This window comes from Rhineura floridana, chromosome 1, assembly GCF_030035675.1.
Source record: "Rhineura floridana isolate rRhiFlo1 chromosome 1, rRhiFlo1.hap2, whole genome shotgun sequence".
Classification (NCBI taxonomy): Eukaryota; Metazoa; Chordata; class Lepidosauria; order Squamata; family Rhineuridae; genus Rhineura; species Rhineura floridana.
Window position 1 is genome coordinate 65,686,553 of NC_084480.1, and position 17,490 is coordinate 65,704,042.

The 17,490-nt window shown below is 42.1% G+C and overlaps 1 protein-coding gene across 3 annotated transcripts in view; it reads left to right on the forward strand.

Moving 5' to 3' along the window:
- Positions 1-202: 202 nt before the first annotated feature.
- The window catches only part of FAM174A (family with sequence similarity 174 member A), a 40,708-nt gene continuing 23,420 nt past the window's right edge, over positions 203-17,490 (forward strand). For 2 of the 3 annotated variants that reach the window (XM_061623194.1, XM_061623185.1), the window contains exons 1-2: positions 203-741; positions 10,360-10,494. In XM_061623194.1, coding sequence (XP_061479178.1) covers positions 392-741; positions 10,360-10,494 — 485 coding nt within the window. In that variant the 5' untranslated portion in view covers positions 203-391. The remainder of the gene's footprint in view (positions 742-10,359; positions 10,495-17,490) is intronic. The other variant, XM_061623204.1, reaches the window with a different exon arrangement.

Consider the following 17,490-nt stretch of genomic DNA (forward strand, 5'->3'; position numbering starts at 1 on the left):
GAAAAATCCTATTATTAGCCCTGCTAGCTGGGTAACCAAAAAAGGGAATGAATTTTTTGTTTGGCCCAGTATATGACAAAATACACCCCTAGTGTTGCACTTTCTGCCTTTCCCGAAGTAAAGAAACCAAATCGCGGAAAGGAAACGACTGCGCCTGCGTACAAATAATTATACCCACCAACCCACCCCGCGTCACGTGTGAGATTGCGCCGAGGGAGAGGGGCGGGGATTGTAGCCTTGTCCTCCGTCGTCGTGTGGCTTGGCTCCATGGCAGCGCCGTGGGTGGGCTCCCGGGAAGATGAGAACTTCCGCTTCTCTTCCCTCCTTTCCTGATCTAGGGCCCAGCGCCGCTTAGGCCGCGCCCACCTGGCTCAGGTTAGGACCGGGCGTAATGCAGTGGCTATTGCCGGGTCTGCTCCTGCCATCCGTCCTGCGGCTTTTGTCGGGGCTGCTCCTGTTGACCTCGCTGTGCAGAGGAGAAGTCGCTCCGGCTGCCGTACAGCTGCTGCCCTCGTCGTCCTCTTCCTCTGCGATCTCGGGCCACGACGATGCTCCGGTGGTCTCCCTGGGCAGTACCGGTTCTCCGGGCGGAGAGGCGGCGCGGAGCGGCAATGCTAGCAGCAACGTGGCCGGCGTGCCTTCCCGGCCTGAGCGCAACCAGCCCATGACCCAGCGTGCCCTCTCGGTCCTCGTCCTGGCCAGCGCCGCCCTCATCGTCTATTTCGTCATCCGGACCGTCCGGTGAGCTGGCCCGGACCCTTTTTGTTTGTATCTGTCGGAAAGCTTTGGGGGTCTCCCCTCCGCGTTTCCCCTTCTTAGACCGCAGCTTAGAGTCGGTGTGTGCGTTGACTGGGGAGAAACTGAGGGTGAGCCTGCCATCGGGGGCCTCAGGGAAGGGAGGGCGGTTGGCTATGGTCACCTCTTCCTTGCCATCCCTATTGCTTCTGTCACAGGCCTGTGCCCTGTTCTCCACGCTCATTTCGCCTCCGGTCTCCTGCACGCCCTTTGCGGCTGCGGGGTGTTTGCTTTTGTCATTCTTTCCCTCGGGATATCTGACAGAGCAGGTGTTGCTTGTGTAGCCCAGTCAAGCCCTCTATACCTTAATGCTATCCTATGATTTGGGAAGCTGGTTTTGTACAGGCACAGACTTGATTTGGATGGGATTTATACCCAAGGAAAGATACAGCTGAGTAGAATAGTATTCATTGCATTTTAAAATAAGGCTCAAAGCCTCTGGTCAAAAGGCAGACGTCTTAGTTCGGATCAGGGCTCTTGGGCCCTTCCTTACCTTTTTGGGGATGGTTCCTAATGGCCGTAGAAGTCCTAACCAGAAGAATTCTGCTGTTAATGTGTACTGTAGACTCTAGGGCAGCACTGAGGAACCTGTGGTTGCACTCCCAACTTCCATCAGCCGCAGCAGTTGTGGCTATGGATTATGGGAATTGTAATCTTAATGTCTGGAGGGGGATGTGGGGTGACATGGCAATGTTCCTCTGTTCGAAAAATTCACCTGCACAGGAAGCAGTCTGTAATTCTACACACTTCCATTGCTCTGTGGTGAGAGTGAAGCCCCATCTTTCCCCTGCAATTTGGAGGAAGGGGGCACAGTTGCACTGAGTGTTGAAGGATGTAACACGACTCCCAGGAAGATCCTGCCGCTTTCACCAACTTGAGAAAGTTGAGAGGAGGTTTGGAGGTGATTGGTTGGGCAATGGGCAGTTCTGAGCATTGCATGCAACCCCAAAACAAGGTCCAGCTGTTCCTTCCAGTTCTGGAGAGTAAGGGCTGGAGTTAGATGTTTGGATGATGGGTGGCACTCCATGTATTTAGCTGCCTAGTGGCAACAGGAGTCATACACACAGCCCTCGCCAGACCTCGCATTTAGAGCTAGCGCATTGATTATCCCCGCAGCGGTGCTAGGTTCATTGTACTAATTGTGGGCATTTCACCTCCAACATGTGGGAGGGACTGTCCCTGACCTCATATGGAGGTGCAGCAAAAGATCAGGGATAAACAGCCCAATCCTGTTCAAGCTTATGTAGAAGAAATTCCGAATTTCACTGGGCCACCCAAGAGTACAACTCCAACTACTCTTCCTGGAAGTAAGCCCTATTGAGCTCTATGGGTTGTTTTCAGCTAAGTTCTACCTTAGCATATGTGGGGTCCAGGGCAAAAGCATAGTTGCCCCCCCACACACATTCTCTCTTTATATATTATATATATATTGAGAGAGAGAGAGAGAGAGAGAGAGAGAGAGATTTTATTTACGAATATATGTAATTATAATATTTAATTTACATATGAGGCTAACAAACTATTAAATACAAATATGATTACCTTCACTTCAGGGAATAGGCCTCTAGTCAACCTGTTCCATATCCATTTGTCCACTGGTCTCTCGACATCTGTCTTCCCTTTGTCGATATCTGCTAGATATGGCAGTCTATTTCTAGGCATATTTCCCCATCTTTATCATCTTAACTAAACAATTGAAAACACTTTGTGCAGAACCATTGTTTTAAATATTGAGGATGACAGAATTTAATCATTTCTGTAAACGTCTGGCTGCTTTGTTGATGGGCAATTACGCTCGGATTAAAATTAAAATAATACAAATATAAGAAACTATATATTCTCAAAAATTTATTTTCCTTGCTTTCACTTCTGCAAAATCATTAATCAACTTGTCAAAAACTAGATTTTCACACAATTTATGTTATATTGATAATAAAGTCAAATTAGGCAACCTTTCTTGAGACATCGTAGTTCTTAAATAATTTTTCAATAATTTCAGTTTAGAGAAACTTCGCTCTGCTGATGCAGTGGTAAGAGGAATTGTCAATAAAATTCTTAAAACAATAGTGAGATTTGGAAATGAATCATGAACCTTAGAAATCAGGTTTAAACATTGCAGTGGTGTTGCATATGATAAGTTTTCCTCATTGCAGAAAATACTACAGAACATGAAACACTGAAGTCAGTGGGAATTTCTTTCAAGGAAAAGGCTGCGGCTTAGTGACAGAGCACATAATTTGCATGCAAAAGGTCCCAAATTCAATCCCGGGCATCTCTATGGGGGGCTAGGACAGGTGCCTATCTGAAATCTTAGATAGCTGCTGCCAAGCCCAGGCGCCGAATGAACACCCCCAGCCGGGTTTGTGCTTCCCTTCCCTCTCTCTCTCTCTCTCTCTCTCTCTCTCTCTCTCTCTCTTGAGACATTTTGTTTTGTTACTGGGGCGTCTTGGGGATTTGTTTTTCTCTTCCCCAGTGGTTTCCCGCCCTTCCTCCCTTGCTCCTTTGTTTTGGGGGCAGCAGTGTTCTCAAACAGGCAGTACCCCATTCTTCGTCCGCAGAGCCCCGTTTTCCCAAGCCTAGCTCCTATACCTGTCTTCACCACCAGCTCCTATACCACTCAGGCGGTGGCGGCGGCATTCTATTTTGGCTGCCAGGAGCACGTGGCCGCAGCTCCCTTTTCTGCAGCTTTCCCTAGCCTGTTTTCACCGCCAGATCCTTTACCACTCAGGTGGCGGCTTTCTATTTTTGGCTGCCGAGAGCATGCGACTTTTGTGCAGCTTTATGAGCGGCTTGCTTGGCAAAAACACCCGCAGCGAGATTTTTTCTTCTCTAGGCTCGCTGCAGCTTTGGCCGTTGGAGTTTGCGGCTGCGCTGCCCCCCGACTCGCTACTGTGGCCGTGAGGGGGACGTGGTGGCTGCTCCTTTTAAGACCGTGGGTTCTCTTCTGAGACCGTGGCGTTTTTTCCCCTGACTCAGCTGCCGCTCTGTTTTCGCGGTGGCTTCTCCTGGCAACGTATGGCCACCATTGCTTCTCACGCAGGTCGCCAAGCACGCCCCCCCCAAAGCACGGGGCCGGGGGCAACTGCCCCGCTTCCAGTGCCTAGGGGCGGTACTGACTCAGGAGAGATTGAAATTAATGAACTTAAGTTAGTCATGTCCATTAACTTCAGTTTTGCTCTGAGTAAAACTTGTTTGGATGCAACCAAATAGGACTAAACTCTTGTGTAGACATACATAGGATTGCACTGAAAGGGAATAATAGGCTCCTGGTGACCAAAGATTTGGCTTGCCTACTAAATCCATGCACACTTTATGGAGCCCTCCTCCCTAGCTTTCATTTTCTTTTTTTGCTAGGGAGCATTCCATCTTCTAAATCCCACTGGCAATCCGAAATCTGCACAAGCAGGTGCACGTTTGCCAACTTATTTAGAATTTGTTTATATTATATTTTATATCCTGCCTTCCTTACACCATGGATCTGAAAGCACAGTACATGCAGTTCCCAGTCAGTCACCCCTCAAAGCACCGACTGGACCTAGACCTGCTTAGGTTCAGCAAATACCTTCAGAAGGAGGATGTGACAACACATTAGAAAATTGTGAATTGTTTTTTGAACCTCTAGAACCTTGAGGGGGGGGTGTCACACAATTGTATTGTCTTTAATCTACTGCTAAAACCTCTTTCTCAATTTCTTTTTCTAAATAATGTTGAATTAACTTAGTGAATTAACTGCCCCACCACGTGATTATAGTAGCTAGCTTGGCTTTTAAGAGGATTAGACAAGTTCATAGAGAATACATCTATCAACATGATAGGTAGAACTTCCATGTTCAAGGGCAGTATACCTGTGAATATGCTGAGAACATACAAAATATGATTGTAGGTGAGAGCTATTGTCTTTATGTTCTGCTTCTTAGCATTACAAAAGCATATGTTTAAAATACTTGCTTTACTATAGGTATTAATTTACTGTGCTATAATTGAATTCTCAAGGTACTTTATATTCAGAACAAAAATTATAATGTAATATAATAATAAAAATAGAAAGGGGAGGAACCCAAAGTACAAAATAGGATGTTGGACTGTAAGTATGAATAAGCAGAGCTCGTATGTTCTGGTATTGAGCGGTGTATTCTGATATTAAGAATTTTTACTATATTCTGATATTAAGAATTTTTACTAATAACAACTATACTTTATCAAAGGGAAAATGGCTGACAAGTCAATAAATGTCGCATATTGCATAGATCTCATTCATTAACTGGAAGTTAGATATATTGTAAATACAAAACCAAAATATCCGAATTGTATTTCAGCACAAAATCGTGCACCTTGGATAGAATATAAAATGGCATTTCTACAAAATTATAGCGAGTCTTTTGAAGGGTAACTGGTAAACTTCTCAGTGTAAAATCTGCATCTTCTGAATTCATTGAAGTATGTTCACTTTCAAGGAATAACTGTTATCTAGAAATGGGATACTTAAAATTAACTTGCTGTTTTATTGTTTTGACTTATTTTCCTGCTTTATGACCAAAAAACTCATTAGAGAAGTTTATATTTTCTCCACATTACTCTGGCAAATGCACTATTAAAAAGTTCATTTGTATAATATATACAATTCCCCAGAATGAGTTTCATAAATGCTTAAGCTCCTGTTCTGCGTTTGGTTGTCATCAAACTTGCAAATGATACTTTTGAATTGCAGTTTTTCTCACAATCATCCTATTTGTAAAAAGAGAACCATTAACCAAATAAATCCAGCCTTATTCTTACATAATAATACTTTAAGACTGTCTTACACAATTTCTCATATTAGGTAGTATATTGTTCACTGTAGAATTAAGGCTCTTGCGTACATAAGATTGCATTTAGTGCAAAACAGCCCTACATCTTGTTTTTTTATAGTGCCCCCTTTTGTTGTTGTTATTATGTGCTTTCAAGTCGATTATGACTTATGGCGACCCTATGAAACAGTGACCTCCAATAGTATCTGTCATGAACCGCCCTGTTTAGATCTTGTAAGTTCAGGTCTGTGGCTTCCTTTATGGAATCAATCCATCTCTTGTTTGGCCTTCCTCTTTTTCTACTCCCTTCTGTTTTCCCCAGCATTATGGTCTTTTCTAGTGAATCATGTCTTCTCATTATGTGTCCAAAGTATGATAACCTCAGTTTCATCATTTTAGCTTCTAGTGACAGTTCTGGTTTAATTTGTTCTAAAAGGTAAAGGTATCCCCGCACTTATAGTGCCAGTCGTTTCCGACTCAGGGTGACGTCTTGCAATGTTTACTAGGCAGACCGTATATATGGGGTGGGTTTGCCAGTTCCTTCCCCGGCCTTTCTTTATCCCCCAGTGTATGCCAGGTAATTTTACCAACCATGGATGGATGGAAGGCTGAGTAAACCTCGACCCCTTTTACCGGAGATTCGACTTCCTCTTTCCATTGGAATCGAACTCTGGCCGTGATCAGAGCTTTGGCTGCGTTACCGCCGCTTTAATTTGTTCTAACACCCAATTATTTGTCTTTTTTGCAGTCCATGGTATGCCCAAAGCTCTCCTCCAGCACCACATTTCAAATGAATTGATTTTTCTCTTACCCACTTTTTTCACTGTCCAACTTTCACATCCATACATAGAGATCAGGAGTACCATGGTCTGAATGATCCTGACTTTAGTGTTCAGTGATACATCTTTGCATTTGAGCACCTTTTCTAGTTCTCTCATAGCTGCTTTCCCCAGTCCTAGCTGCTTTCTGATTTCTTGACTGTTGTCTCCATTTTGGTAAATGACTGTGCCAAGGTATTGATAATCCTTGAAAAGTTCAGTGTCCTCATTGTCAACTGTAAAGTTGCATAAATCTTCTGTTGTCATTACTTTAGTCTTTTTGATGTTCAGCTGTAGTCCTGCTTTTGTGCTTTCCTCTTTAAATTTCATCAGCATTCATTTCAAATCATTACTGGCTTCTGCTAGTAGTATGGTATCGTCTACATATTTTAAATTGTGATATTTTCACACCTCCTTTATCTTGGTCCAATCACGCTTTCTGTATGATATGTTCTGTGTATAGATTAAACAAATAGGGTGCCCCCTTTTAAAATGGTCGTTTTGGCAAAGGATTGGCCAAACTGAACTAAAAATGTTTTTTTTACTGTTACAGTCATTTAAAATACTCCATCCTATTTCCCCCCCCCCAATTTCCCCATTATTCTGTGTTCACTGAACAGCCTCATTCTTCCCTGGACTGTGTGTCCGTCCCTCCACCTGGGTCCCCTCCCACAAGGCTTTTTTATGTCTGCAAACCTTAGAGTTTCCCTGATCCATCTGATACCTCCCTCTTGTGCCTGGGTAGTGCTGTTTTGGCTACTTAAGCACATCACTCAGTCTGAACATGGAAAATATCTTAGGATCAAATCAACAGCTACATTGATTGAGTTTTACTGTGGTAGTATTACATTATTCATTTTAAAGTCATAACCTGGTAAATGTGCCTTTGAGTGAGGTACTGGCCCATAATTGAGAAAAGGGTGCTTTTTTATGTGTGTGTATGTTTTTTCTCATTCAAAGATGGAACAGCACATCCGTAATTCCTTTTTGTGCTCTAGGTTTCCTCAGTGAAGGGTCTAAAATCTGGCATGATAAAATGTAAGATTATTCATGATGTGTGCTTAATTTATCCAAATTTTCTAGAGCCAGTGTGGTGTAATGTATGATGTCCCTGTCAATGTTGTACAGTAATTATGGTAAGTGTCAGTTGGTAGGGTAAATGTGGTAAGTAGAGCCAGTGTGGTACAGTGGTTAAGGTGTTGGACTATGACGTGGGAGATCAGGGTTCAAATCAGGGCTGTGGAGTCAGAGTCGTGGAGTCGGGAGCAATTTTGGGTGAAGTCGGAGTCGGGAGCAATTTTGGGAGGAGTCGGAGTCTGTAGAAATGTACCAACTCCGACTTCCAAATAAATTTTGATTGACAAGAAGCAATTTTGGGTGGAGTCGGAGTCGGACAGTAGAAAAATAGAGGAGTCGGAGTCGGACAGTAGAAAAATAGAGGAGTCAGAGTCGGAGTTGAAGGTTTGGTGTACCAACTCCACAGCCCTGGTTCGAATCCCCACATAGCCATGAAGCTCGCTGGGTGACCTTGGGCTAGTCACTGCCTCTCAGCCTCGTGAGAACCCTGTTCATAGGGTTCTCGTAAGTTGGAATCGACTTGAAGGCGGTACGCACAAACACACACACACACACACACACACAGTGAGTGAGTGGGGGAAGTACATGTCTTGGAATGTTGAGGAATGCTGAGTTGTGGTTGGCTGAGCGTCTGGGTGATTGAAGGTATAAATGAGAGAATGACGGAGAGTAGTTGGTTGTTGTTGGTTCTGGGTTTTGGAGGGGTGGATTTGTGTTTAGGCGGGTAGTGAGGCAGGTTTTAGGACTAAAATATATAAAGAGAAAACTATTATATGTAACCACACGCATGTTGACTGAACTTAAAGTAATCTTGTTTATTCTTTGTGTTATTAAATAAATAGTTTTGGTTTAACAACACGCCTCATCCTTGGCTAGGATAGTACAGACCAGAAGGGTGGGCAGAGCAAATACCAAAGCTAGGAACAGTATCAATGGTAGCAGCGGTGAAGGGATAGTGTAACACCAGCAGGCATCCAAAAGCAACCCAGGGCTGTAATCTTTAAAGGCAGAAAGATACAGGGGGGTTGTGTTTTAAGTGCACCCAGCCACTACGTAGCAATCTGTGGAGGAGACTAAGGCACAGTCTCAGGGCAGTACTGCATTACGCAGTGTCAGGTGGTGGCACCTAGTAGTGGATCATGAGAGACCTGTGCTGAGGCCAGTGTGAGAGATCCATTATGAGACCAGACCCCAGAGTAGGGGTCTGACATAGTGGTTATAGCGTTGGACTGGGAGACCAGGGTTCAAATCCCCACATCCATGAAGCTCATTGGGTGACCTTGAGCCAGTCACTGTCTCAGCCTCAGAGGAAGGCAATGGTAAACCCCCTCTGAATACCGCTTACCATGAAAACCCTATTCATAGGGTCGCCATAAGTCGGGATCAACTTGAAGGCAGTCAAATATGATGGCAGTCTTCACTGTGTAGTGAGCAGCATATTACCATTTAATGAGAGAAAAACATATTGCAGCCATGAAGCTCACTGGGTGACCTTGGACCAGTCACTGCCTCTCAGCCTCAGAGGAAGGCAATGGTAAACCCCCTCTGAATACCGCTTACCATGAAAACCCTATTCATAGGGACGCCATAAGTCGGGATCAACTTGAAGGCAGTCCATTTCATTTTCAAACTAAAATTGTGCAGTCACATTATACAAAACAATAAAGCCATTGACAACTAATATATTAATCCGACTGAAAATGTTTCCTATCTGCATATACTTATGTGTCAATGTTTGACTGTTGACTTGGGCATCCTGCTTACATATGTGAATTACCAGAAATATACAAATACCTGTTAGTAGTAACTTGTATTCATGCTTTTTTTTCCCTGAAGTTTTCCCCAGAGTTAGTAATTTTTTGGGTGGTGGTGGTGGTAGGTAATAGGAGTGCAGAAGGAATGGGAAAGTAAGAAAGAGACAATATTGTATGAATTAAAGGAGTGCAATGCACGATCATGAGATGAAGGCACAGAAGCCCCTTGTCTTTAATACTAGATCATTTCACAAACCTACCTTTATATTTTCAAACTCACCTCTATAAAATTTGCAAACAGCCTTCACTTCCAAAATTAAAGCTGAGATTCTCAGGAATCCACTGTTCAACGTAACAGTGGATTTTGCAGTTTTGTCGATATAGAATCATATATGGACAAGATTCTCATGCTGAAATATATATGGCTTGATTAAAGGCCATAATAGTTCATTCAGGAAAAAAATTACTGGTTTTGGTTTTCTTAGTAGGTTTCCTGGTTGCGTGTTTGTCAGAAGCATTTTGAATTGACATGTAGACCTAACAATCAGCAGCTCTAATTAAAAAATTGGCACATCGTATTGTTAGGTTTTTACAACATGCTACACCGTAATTTTGGTGTCATTGTATTTTGCAACACCCAAGGAGCACCCCTCCTCATCTACATACTCGGTGTAGCCTGTATTCGACATACCCACATATGTTTTGACACATGGGTAACCTGTTTTAGTGTCTGTAGGGTTTACAGCTATCTGGACTAGTTTGTGTGGCTTACGGATGGATTTAAGGAGAATATTTTTGAAGGCTGTCTATTGTTGGCTAAGTGATACCTTACTGAAAGATACACGCTGATACCCTGATGTAGAGGTTTAAGTATATATATTGCAGGGGTGGCTAGTCTGGTGCCCTCCAGATATTGTGGGATTCCATTAGCCCCTGCCAGCATAGCCAATGGCCAGGGATGAAAGGAATTGTAATCCAGCAACATCTGGAAAGACACAAGTGAGCCACTCCTAATATATATATATTTCTATTTTGTCTTGGCTGCCTTACTTTTTGCCAATTACTTAGTTCTGTTCTTACTCATTTGGTAGGCAGTGGTTAACAATTTTAACCTTTAATGCTTTTCAGACTTAGACGAAGAAGCAGAAAGACACGGCGATATGGGGTTCTGGACACAAACATAGAAAATACAGAGCTGACACCATTAGAACAAGATGATGACGATGATGACACAACACTATTTGATGCCAATCATCCTCGAAGGTTGGTAGGCAGAATTCAGGACTTTCTTCTTGTGGTGAGAGGGAAGGGACTCTGAGGTAGATGCTTGGAAACAAAGCATGATGTATTTCATTCTGTATATATGGATGAAGTGGATGTTTTGAACTAGTGAACACTACAACATCTAAAAATGCCTGTGTAACGGGAGGCACTGGGTTGTCTAGCATCAAGAAGGACATGGTACATCTGTGTAACATAGTCTCAGGGCATTCCAAGGGTCAGTTGCCAAACCTTCATCTCTTTACTCATGTTACCAACATTACAAATGAAGGAAATAGTTATACCAAAACACATAGTTAAGAATCTTAAATCTGTGGCTTTTGATTTAGGCACCAATCCTTTGGGCTCTTTGTTCTATGGAAATAAGCTGCAAACTGATCAGCATACTTTAGCTGACACTGCTTTAGTGTTGTAGGCATTTGATTTAATTAAATACTTATATTTGCTATTTTTTATGTTCCTTTTGTAATAACACCATAGCGAACGTCAGGCTTTCTTTAAGCTGTTACGCTCCAGGAATAATAACAAAGTCTAATTAAGGATTCTATCCTTGCATGATAGTATTTCATTTCCTAAATAGTAGCAGTGTTAGTCTCTCAGGTGGCACAGGTCTTCTTTGTGTGTTGTAGACTAGCTTTATTGCACTTGCAACAACCTAGTTTTGAAATATAGATGTAGAGCTATGTTGACATTCCCATCTCCAGTATTCTTTGAGATAAAAATTTTATTAGACCAATGTCAATGGCTTTCTCATGTCTTCTGTATTAAAATTAATCCCGTAAGCTTGTAAGCCGCTTCTGATCACCAGAACTAAAATTAGCTTGTCTTAAACTTAAAACATTGCTAAACTGGCCTCTCTAGCAAGCAACGTCTGCTTGGCTGGATACTGTTCTTTTCAATATTAGGTGTTGGGCACCGTTGGCTTTGGATATCACCAGCACCACTGAAGCAGAATAGGAGTTCTGCATATTGTTCCAGTGGTTATTGCCCTAGACTAGAGAGTTTCGTAGCAAATTGTATCTATAGTTGAGTTTCTGTTTAAATAGAGAAGGGCATAGCATCAAATAAGGCTGCTCTTTTATTCAAGAAAGGATGGGCTTCTTAGCCTACCACCTTTTTTTAGCCAAGTCTACTAAAACTGAGTAAGGCGGCCAAAACGAGATTCTGTATAAATCCAAGTCTTGGAACTAGTGAGTGATTTTATTTTATTGTGTATATGTCTTGTGATACAGAAACATAACTTCTTTTTTAAAAAAACCCACCACAGTTTAGATAAATGCCTTTCTAGTTGATAATTACTTGTAGCACAGTTCTGTATGCTCAAAATGGGGAAAATTGAGTCAGTATTAGAAGCATAGCAACAATCAGTTGTTCATTGTTGATATGAATACAGCTCATTTCCCATGGGAAGGCACAGTAAGATAATTGAACTTTTATAGCTCCATTTTGGCTTCTGTTTTCTCAACAAAATTGGGCAATCTTTTTCAAGTCTCTCTGGAATATAGCTAACTTGCTTGAATGCTCTGTTTCCCCATTACTTCTAATACCTGCTGTCTAATTTCCTAATTTTACAGAGTAGTTCATAAACATTATTGGAATTCATGGTTCTCTCTGCTTTTATAAAAATTGGGGCTGCTTTACTGCTCTAGGATTGGAAACAGTTCCATTGTTAGGGTCCCAAAACTTACAGGCTACATGTGCCACAGTATTCTTTCAATCTAGTGTCTTCTGATCTTGGTTTAATTTGTGTGTCACTCTTGCATGTATTAAAACTTTCATCCTCTTGCTGTACATTAGTCATGCCACTTCCAAGTCCAGGAATACAAACAGAGGACATGCTACAGTGTAGTTGCATGGAACAGTAGACTAACAGCTGTTTCTCCATTGAAAAGCATCATTCGGAGGAGGTCATTCATTCATCATTGGCGATCACTCGTGGCCAAGTAAGATTGTCTTCCAAGATAAGGTCTTTAACAGTGGGTCCGTAAGTGACTGTGGAAGCCAATTCTGGATCCACACAGCCTCCCACAATGAGGACATAGGTTTCCAGATGGAAGATTTTCGTGATGAGGATTTGTTTGACATGCCTTCCGCTTAGCTCGTTTGTCCCGTTTGCCCTGTATTTGTGCTTCTTCAAAATCCATAGCACCTTTGATAATGGCCGACCTCCATTTGGGATGTTCATGGGCCAAGACTTCCCAGTTGTCGATGTTCATGTTACATTTTTTTGATTCACTTTAAGAACATCTTTAAACCTCTTTTGCTGTCCACCGCTATTCCGTTTTCCATCCTTAAGTTGGGAGTAAAGTAGCTGCTTTGGAAGATGGTGATCAGGCATTCGAACAACATGGCCAATCCAGTGAAGTTGATGTTGAAGGATCATTGTTTCAACACTGGTAGTCTTTGCTTCTTCCAGAACGCTAACATTGGTCCGTCTGTCTTCCCAAGTAATTTGCAGAATTTTCCGGAGGCAGCATAGGTGGAATCTTTCAAGAAGTTGGGAGTGGCATTTATAAATGGTCCATGTTTCACAGGCATACAGTAAGGTCGATAGTACAGTGGCTTTGTAAATAAGCATTTTGGTCTTCCTGCGAATATCCCGATCCTCGAACACTCTACACTTCATTCGGGAGAATGCGGCACTCGCAGAGCTCAGACGATGTTGAATTTCAGCATCGATGTCAGCTTTTACAGAGAGATGGCTGCCGAGATAGGGGAAGTGATCAACGTTCTCCAACATCACACCATTAAGCTGGATCGATGGTGCTACAGAGGGACTAGTTTGCACCTGTTGAGGAAGCACTTTTTTTTTTTAATATTAAGTGAGAGCCCAAGCTTTCCATATGCTTCTGCAAAGACATTTAGGATAGTTTGAAGATCTTTCTCTGAATACGTAGAGACTGCATTATCATTGGCATATTGAAGTTCTATGACAGAGGTTGACATTACCTTACTTTTTGCTTTCAGCCTAGTGAGATTAAAAAGCTTTCAATCTGTTCGATATATGATTTCCATACCAGTAGGAAGTTTCCCCTCAATAAGGTGTAGAATCATAGCAATGAAGACAGCAAATAAGGTAGGAGCAATGACGCATCTCTGTTTTACGCCTGATCCGACTGAATGGATCGCTCTGAAAGCCATTGTTGTCCAAAATTGTTGCTGTCATGTTGTCATGAAGGAGTCGCAAAATATTCCGAAATTTATCAGGGCATCCAATTTTCAGAAGGATGGTCCAGAGAGCGGTTCGATTCACAGTGTTAAAGGCCTTAGTCAGATCAATAAACACCATATATAAAGGTCGATTCTGCTCCCAGCATTTTTCTTGAAGCTGTCATGCAGTGAAGATCATGTCCACTGTCCCCCTGGAAGGGCGGAAACCATTTTGAGATTCTGGGAGGACATTCTCTGAGATCCGCAGGAGGTGATTTGCGAGGATCCTTGCAAGGATTTTACCTGCAGTAGCAAGAAGAGAAGTATCTCGGTAGTTCCTGCAATCTGTTCTATCACCCTTCTTAAAAAGGGTGATAATTATGGCGTCCCTAAAGTCTTCCAGGATCTTCTCCCTCATCCAGATTTTTTCAATGAGCTTATGAAGTTGTTGTGTAAGTTCAGGCCCACCTTCTTTAAAGACTTCAGCAGGAATCCCATCAGATCTACTAGCTTTGTTGTTCTTCATTTGATTGATGTCTTTACTGACTTCATCCAAATTAGGGGATACTACAAGCTCATCTCTAGTTTGTTGTTGTGGAATTTGCGAGAAGACCTCATCAGCCACGATAGAGTTACGATTGAGGAGGTTGTGGTAATGCTCTTTTCCCGCAGTGCAATAGACTGTTTATCCTTAAGAAGTTTGCTAAGGATAAAGAGTCTATTGCACTGCGCTGGAAAGAGCATTACCTATTGAAAAGGAGATGCTTAAGCCAACAGCCACTTTCCCCTGGAAACTGCTGTCCCTGAATTGCTTTAACTTGCAAACATGGGTCTGGAATATCACAGAAGAAAAACAACTTTCAGAATGGGTTAAGCCAAAGGGTTAAGCATGCATACCTCTCACCACTTCTCTGTTTGGATCTTCTCCCATGAGTGCTTTGTAGCAGAGAAGCCGCCATCAAGAAACTCTGTTATCTAGTTACTCAGAGGGTGCTGGCAAGTTCTCGCCTGAAGAATACTGTATAGATTCCACATGCCCAAATTTTTAATTTTATTCACATTAGTTGTTAGTTATTAATTATTAATTATTAGTTATTAGCTATTAGTTATTATTAAAGAGGAAAATGCCTCTGACCTTGTTCTACCTTGCAACAACAGAGAGAGCAAGTGTCTCCTTCTAACAATCACCTTTGGCTCACGTTCAGGGATCCATCATGATAGTGCATAGCATTATTTTCTATATGTCGATGTAGTCCTAGTTCTCACTGAGATGGCAAACGTATACCTGAGCTGTTCCATTGCACATAGGTGTTCATATGTTCCCTGCTCCTCCATACAAAAAAACCCCCCTCTATGTAGAAAACTAGGTGTAGAAAAAAGAGTTCTAGCCTTTCCTTCTCCCTGACCTGCCACTTTGGCTAGAGAAGCATTGTCATGGAAACCGCTGCTTGCAGCCTGCAGTGATAGATCCCTGGTACCAGGGTACTAGGTTTACTACCTCAGTAAGAAAGAAAACTCCAAAAGTAGTTGCTCCTGAATTACATTGAATAAGTCTTGGGTAATAATTATGCTTAACCATTATGAATCAAACACAGAAGTGACTGTTAGTGTATTGCTACATTTCCAGAATGTGTATGACACTGTTCACAGTGACATAATTGCAAACAGTATATAGGCAAGATTGTGAACATAATTCACTTATCTGCTTATGATCCATACTGTCTGTACCTGTTGGTGCAAATACATAAACAAGCTATACATAGCACTGAGAATTTTCCACTCAGGAAATCCTGATAAAGACATCTACAGTGTTGAAAAATCTAAAAATACAGAAACTAATGGGACCCTTTTGGAAATCATGTCCAAAAGAGCCTTTTTATAGCATGATGTATAAAACAATACTACTTTGAAGGCATGTCAGTAGCAGACAGTTCCAAAACAGCACAACTTATTATATATGCTATAAACATGGGGAAATGTTTTCTAACTGCTGCAAGTGCAGAAATGATATAAATGTTGAAGTAAAGGAAATGCCTGGAAAACTGAGTTTCCTCCAGAGTGCCATTATGTAATGGCTGTAAAAGATACTTAAACAATATCTAATAACCAAGAATGACATTGTTTATTGAACTTCATGTATCCCATAAGTAATAGCTATCTCTGTATAGAGTGGATAAAGTGTGTTCAGAACTGCACTTTGTACCAAAAATAAATTGCTGATTGGTCTGAACATTATTGCTCTGGTAGTTTTGATTTCCTGAAAGGATGGAACTGTTTTTTTGCTTAGATAGAATGAAGGTGGGAAATAGACTGGTTTAAAGAGCAGTGGCTTGGTGGCAATGATAGAGTGGGAAATGTGAGAGTCAAATGTTATGCAGTAGGACGCATTTCTATAGGTAGCTATGTTTAAAAAAATGGATTAGAAGACAATTAAAATTATGACTCCTAACTTGCCACTTACTATGATTAAGGTCAGAAACAACTCGAACAAAAAGCTTTGAGTTCTGCATCTCATTCATAATACGTTTTGGTCACAAGGCTCAAATCAAAAACACATCAGCTTAATTGGTTGGAATAGATACTTGCAACCTGGCGGTAGATGCCACTGGTCTGTTACGAGAAGTCGATGCTCACCCTGCAAATCAGGGCTGATGAACCTATGAGCCTCTCATTGTTGATAGACTCCTACTCCCATCAGCCCCAGCCAGAGACATTGGGAGTTGTGGCCCTCCAGATATCACTGAACTGCAAGTTCCCCAGGCCACCTCTAAATGAAGAGAATCCTTCCTATTCATAGCTCATGTTGGAGAAGAACTCTCTTCACATTGGAGGTTGTGGATTTGGAGTTGCAGGAGAAGCCCTAATCTCCCATTCCCATGACATAATTAAGGAAAGCACATTTCTCCTCCCCGTTTTTCTCTCAAGGGCAATTCCTTGTTTTGTGGTGGCTCAATAACTGAGGTAGTGTCTATTTAGTGAATGTAGAGAGCAGTTTGAACTCTGAGCTTTTGGTGGGACAAAAATGGAGTATATTAAATGCTGGAGACAGTGCCTTGCAAAAGTACTCAGACCCCTGACCAACGCTCTCGTACTACTGAATTACAAATGGCACATTGTAATTTCGTTCTGTATGGTATTTTATTTTGAAACACTGAAACTCAAAATCAGTTATTGTAAGGTGACATTGGTTTTATGTTGGGAAATGTTTGTAAGAAACAAACAACTGTAAACATAAAAAACTGAAACATGTTGCTTGCATAAGTATTCAACCTTAACACATTAATATTTGGTAAAATGACCTTTCGCTGCAGTAACAGCTTTAAGTCATTTGGGGTAGGTATATTCCATCTTTGCACACAGTGTCAGAGGGATTTTGGCCCGTTCTTGGCAGATTCGCTCCAGGTCGTTCAGGTTGGTTGGACGTCAATTGTGGACTGCAATTTTCAAAGAGTGCCACAGATTCTCAAGGGGATTGAGATCACGACTTTGACTGGGCCACTGTAGCACATTCACCTTTTTCTTCTTGTGACTCCATTGTTGCTTTGGCCTTGTGTTTGGGATCATTGTCCTGCTGAAAAGGGAATTTCCTCCCAAGCTTCAGCTTTTTAGTGGACTGAAACAGATTCTCTTGCAGTATTTCCCTATATTTTGCTCCATCCATTCTTCCTTCGATTTTCACAAGATGCCCAGTCCCTGCTGATGAGAAGCATCCCCATAGCATGATGCTGCCACCACCAGACTTCACTGTAGGGATGGTATGTCTTGAGGCATGGGCGGTGTTAGGTTTGTGCCACACATAGCACTTTGAATATTGGCCAAAACACTCTA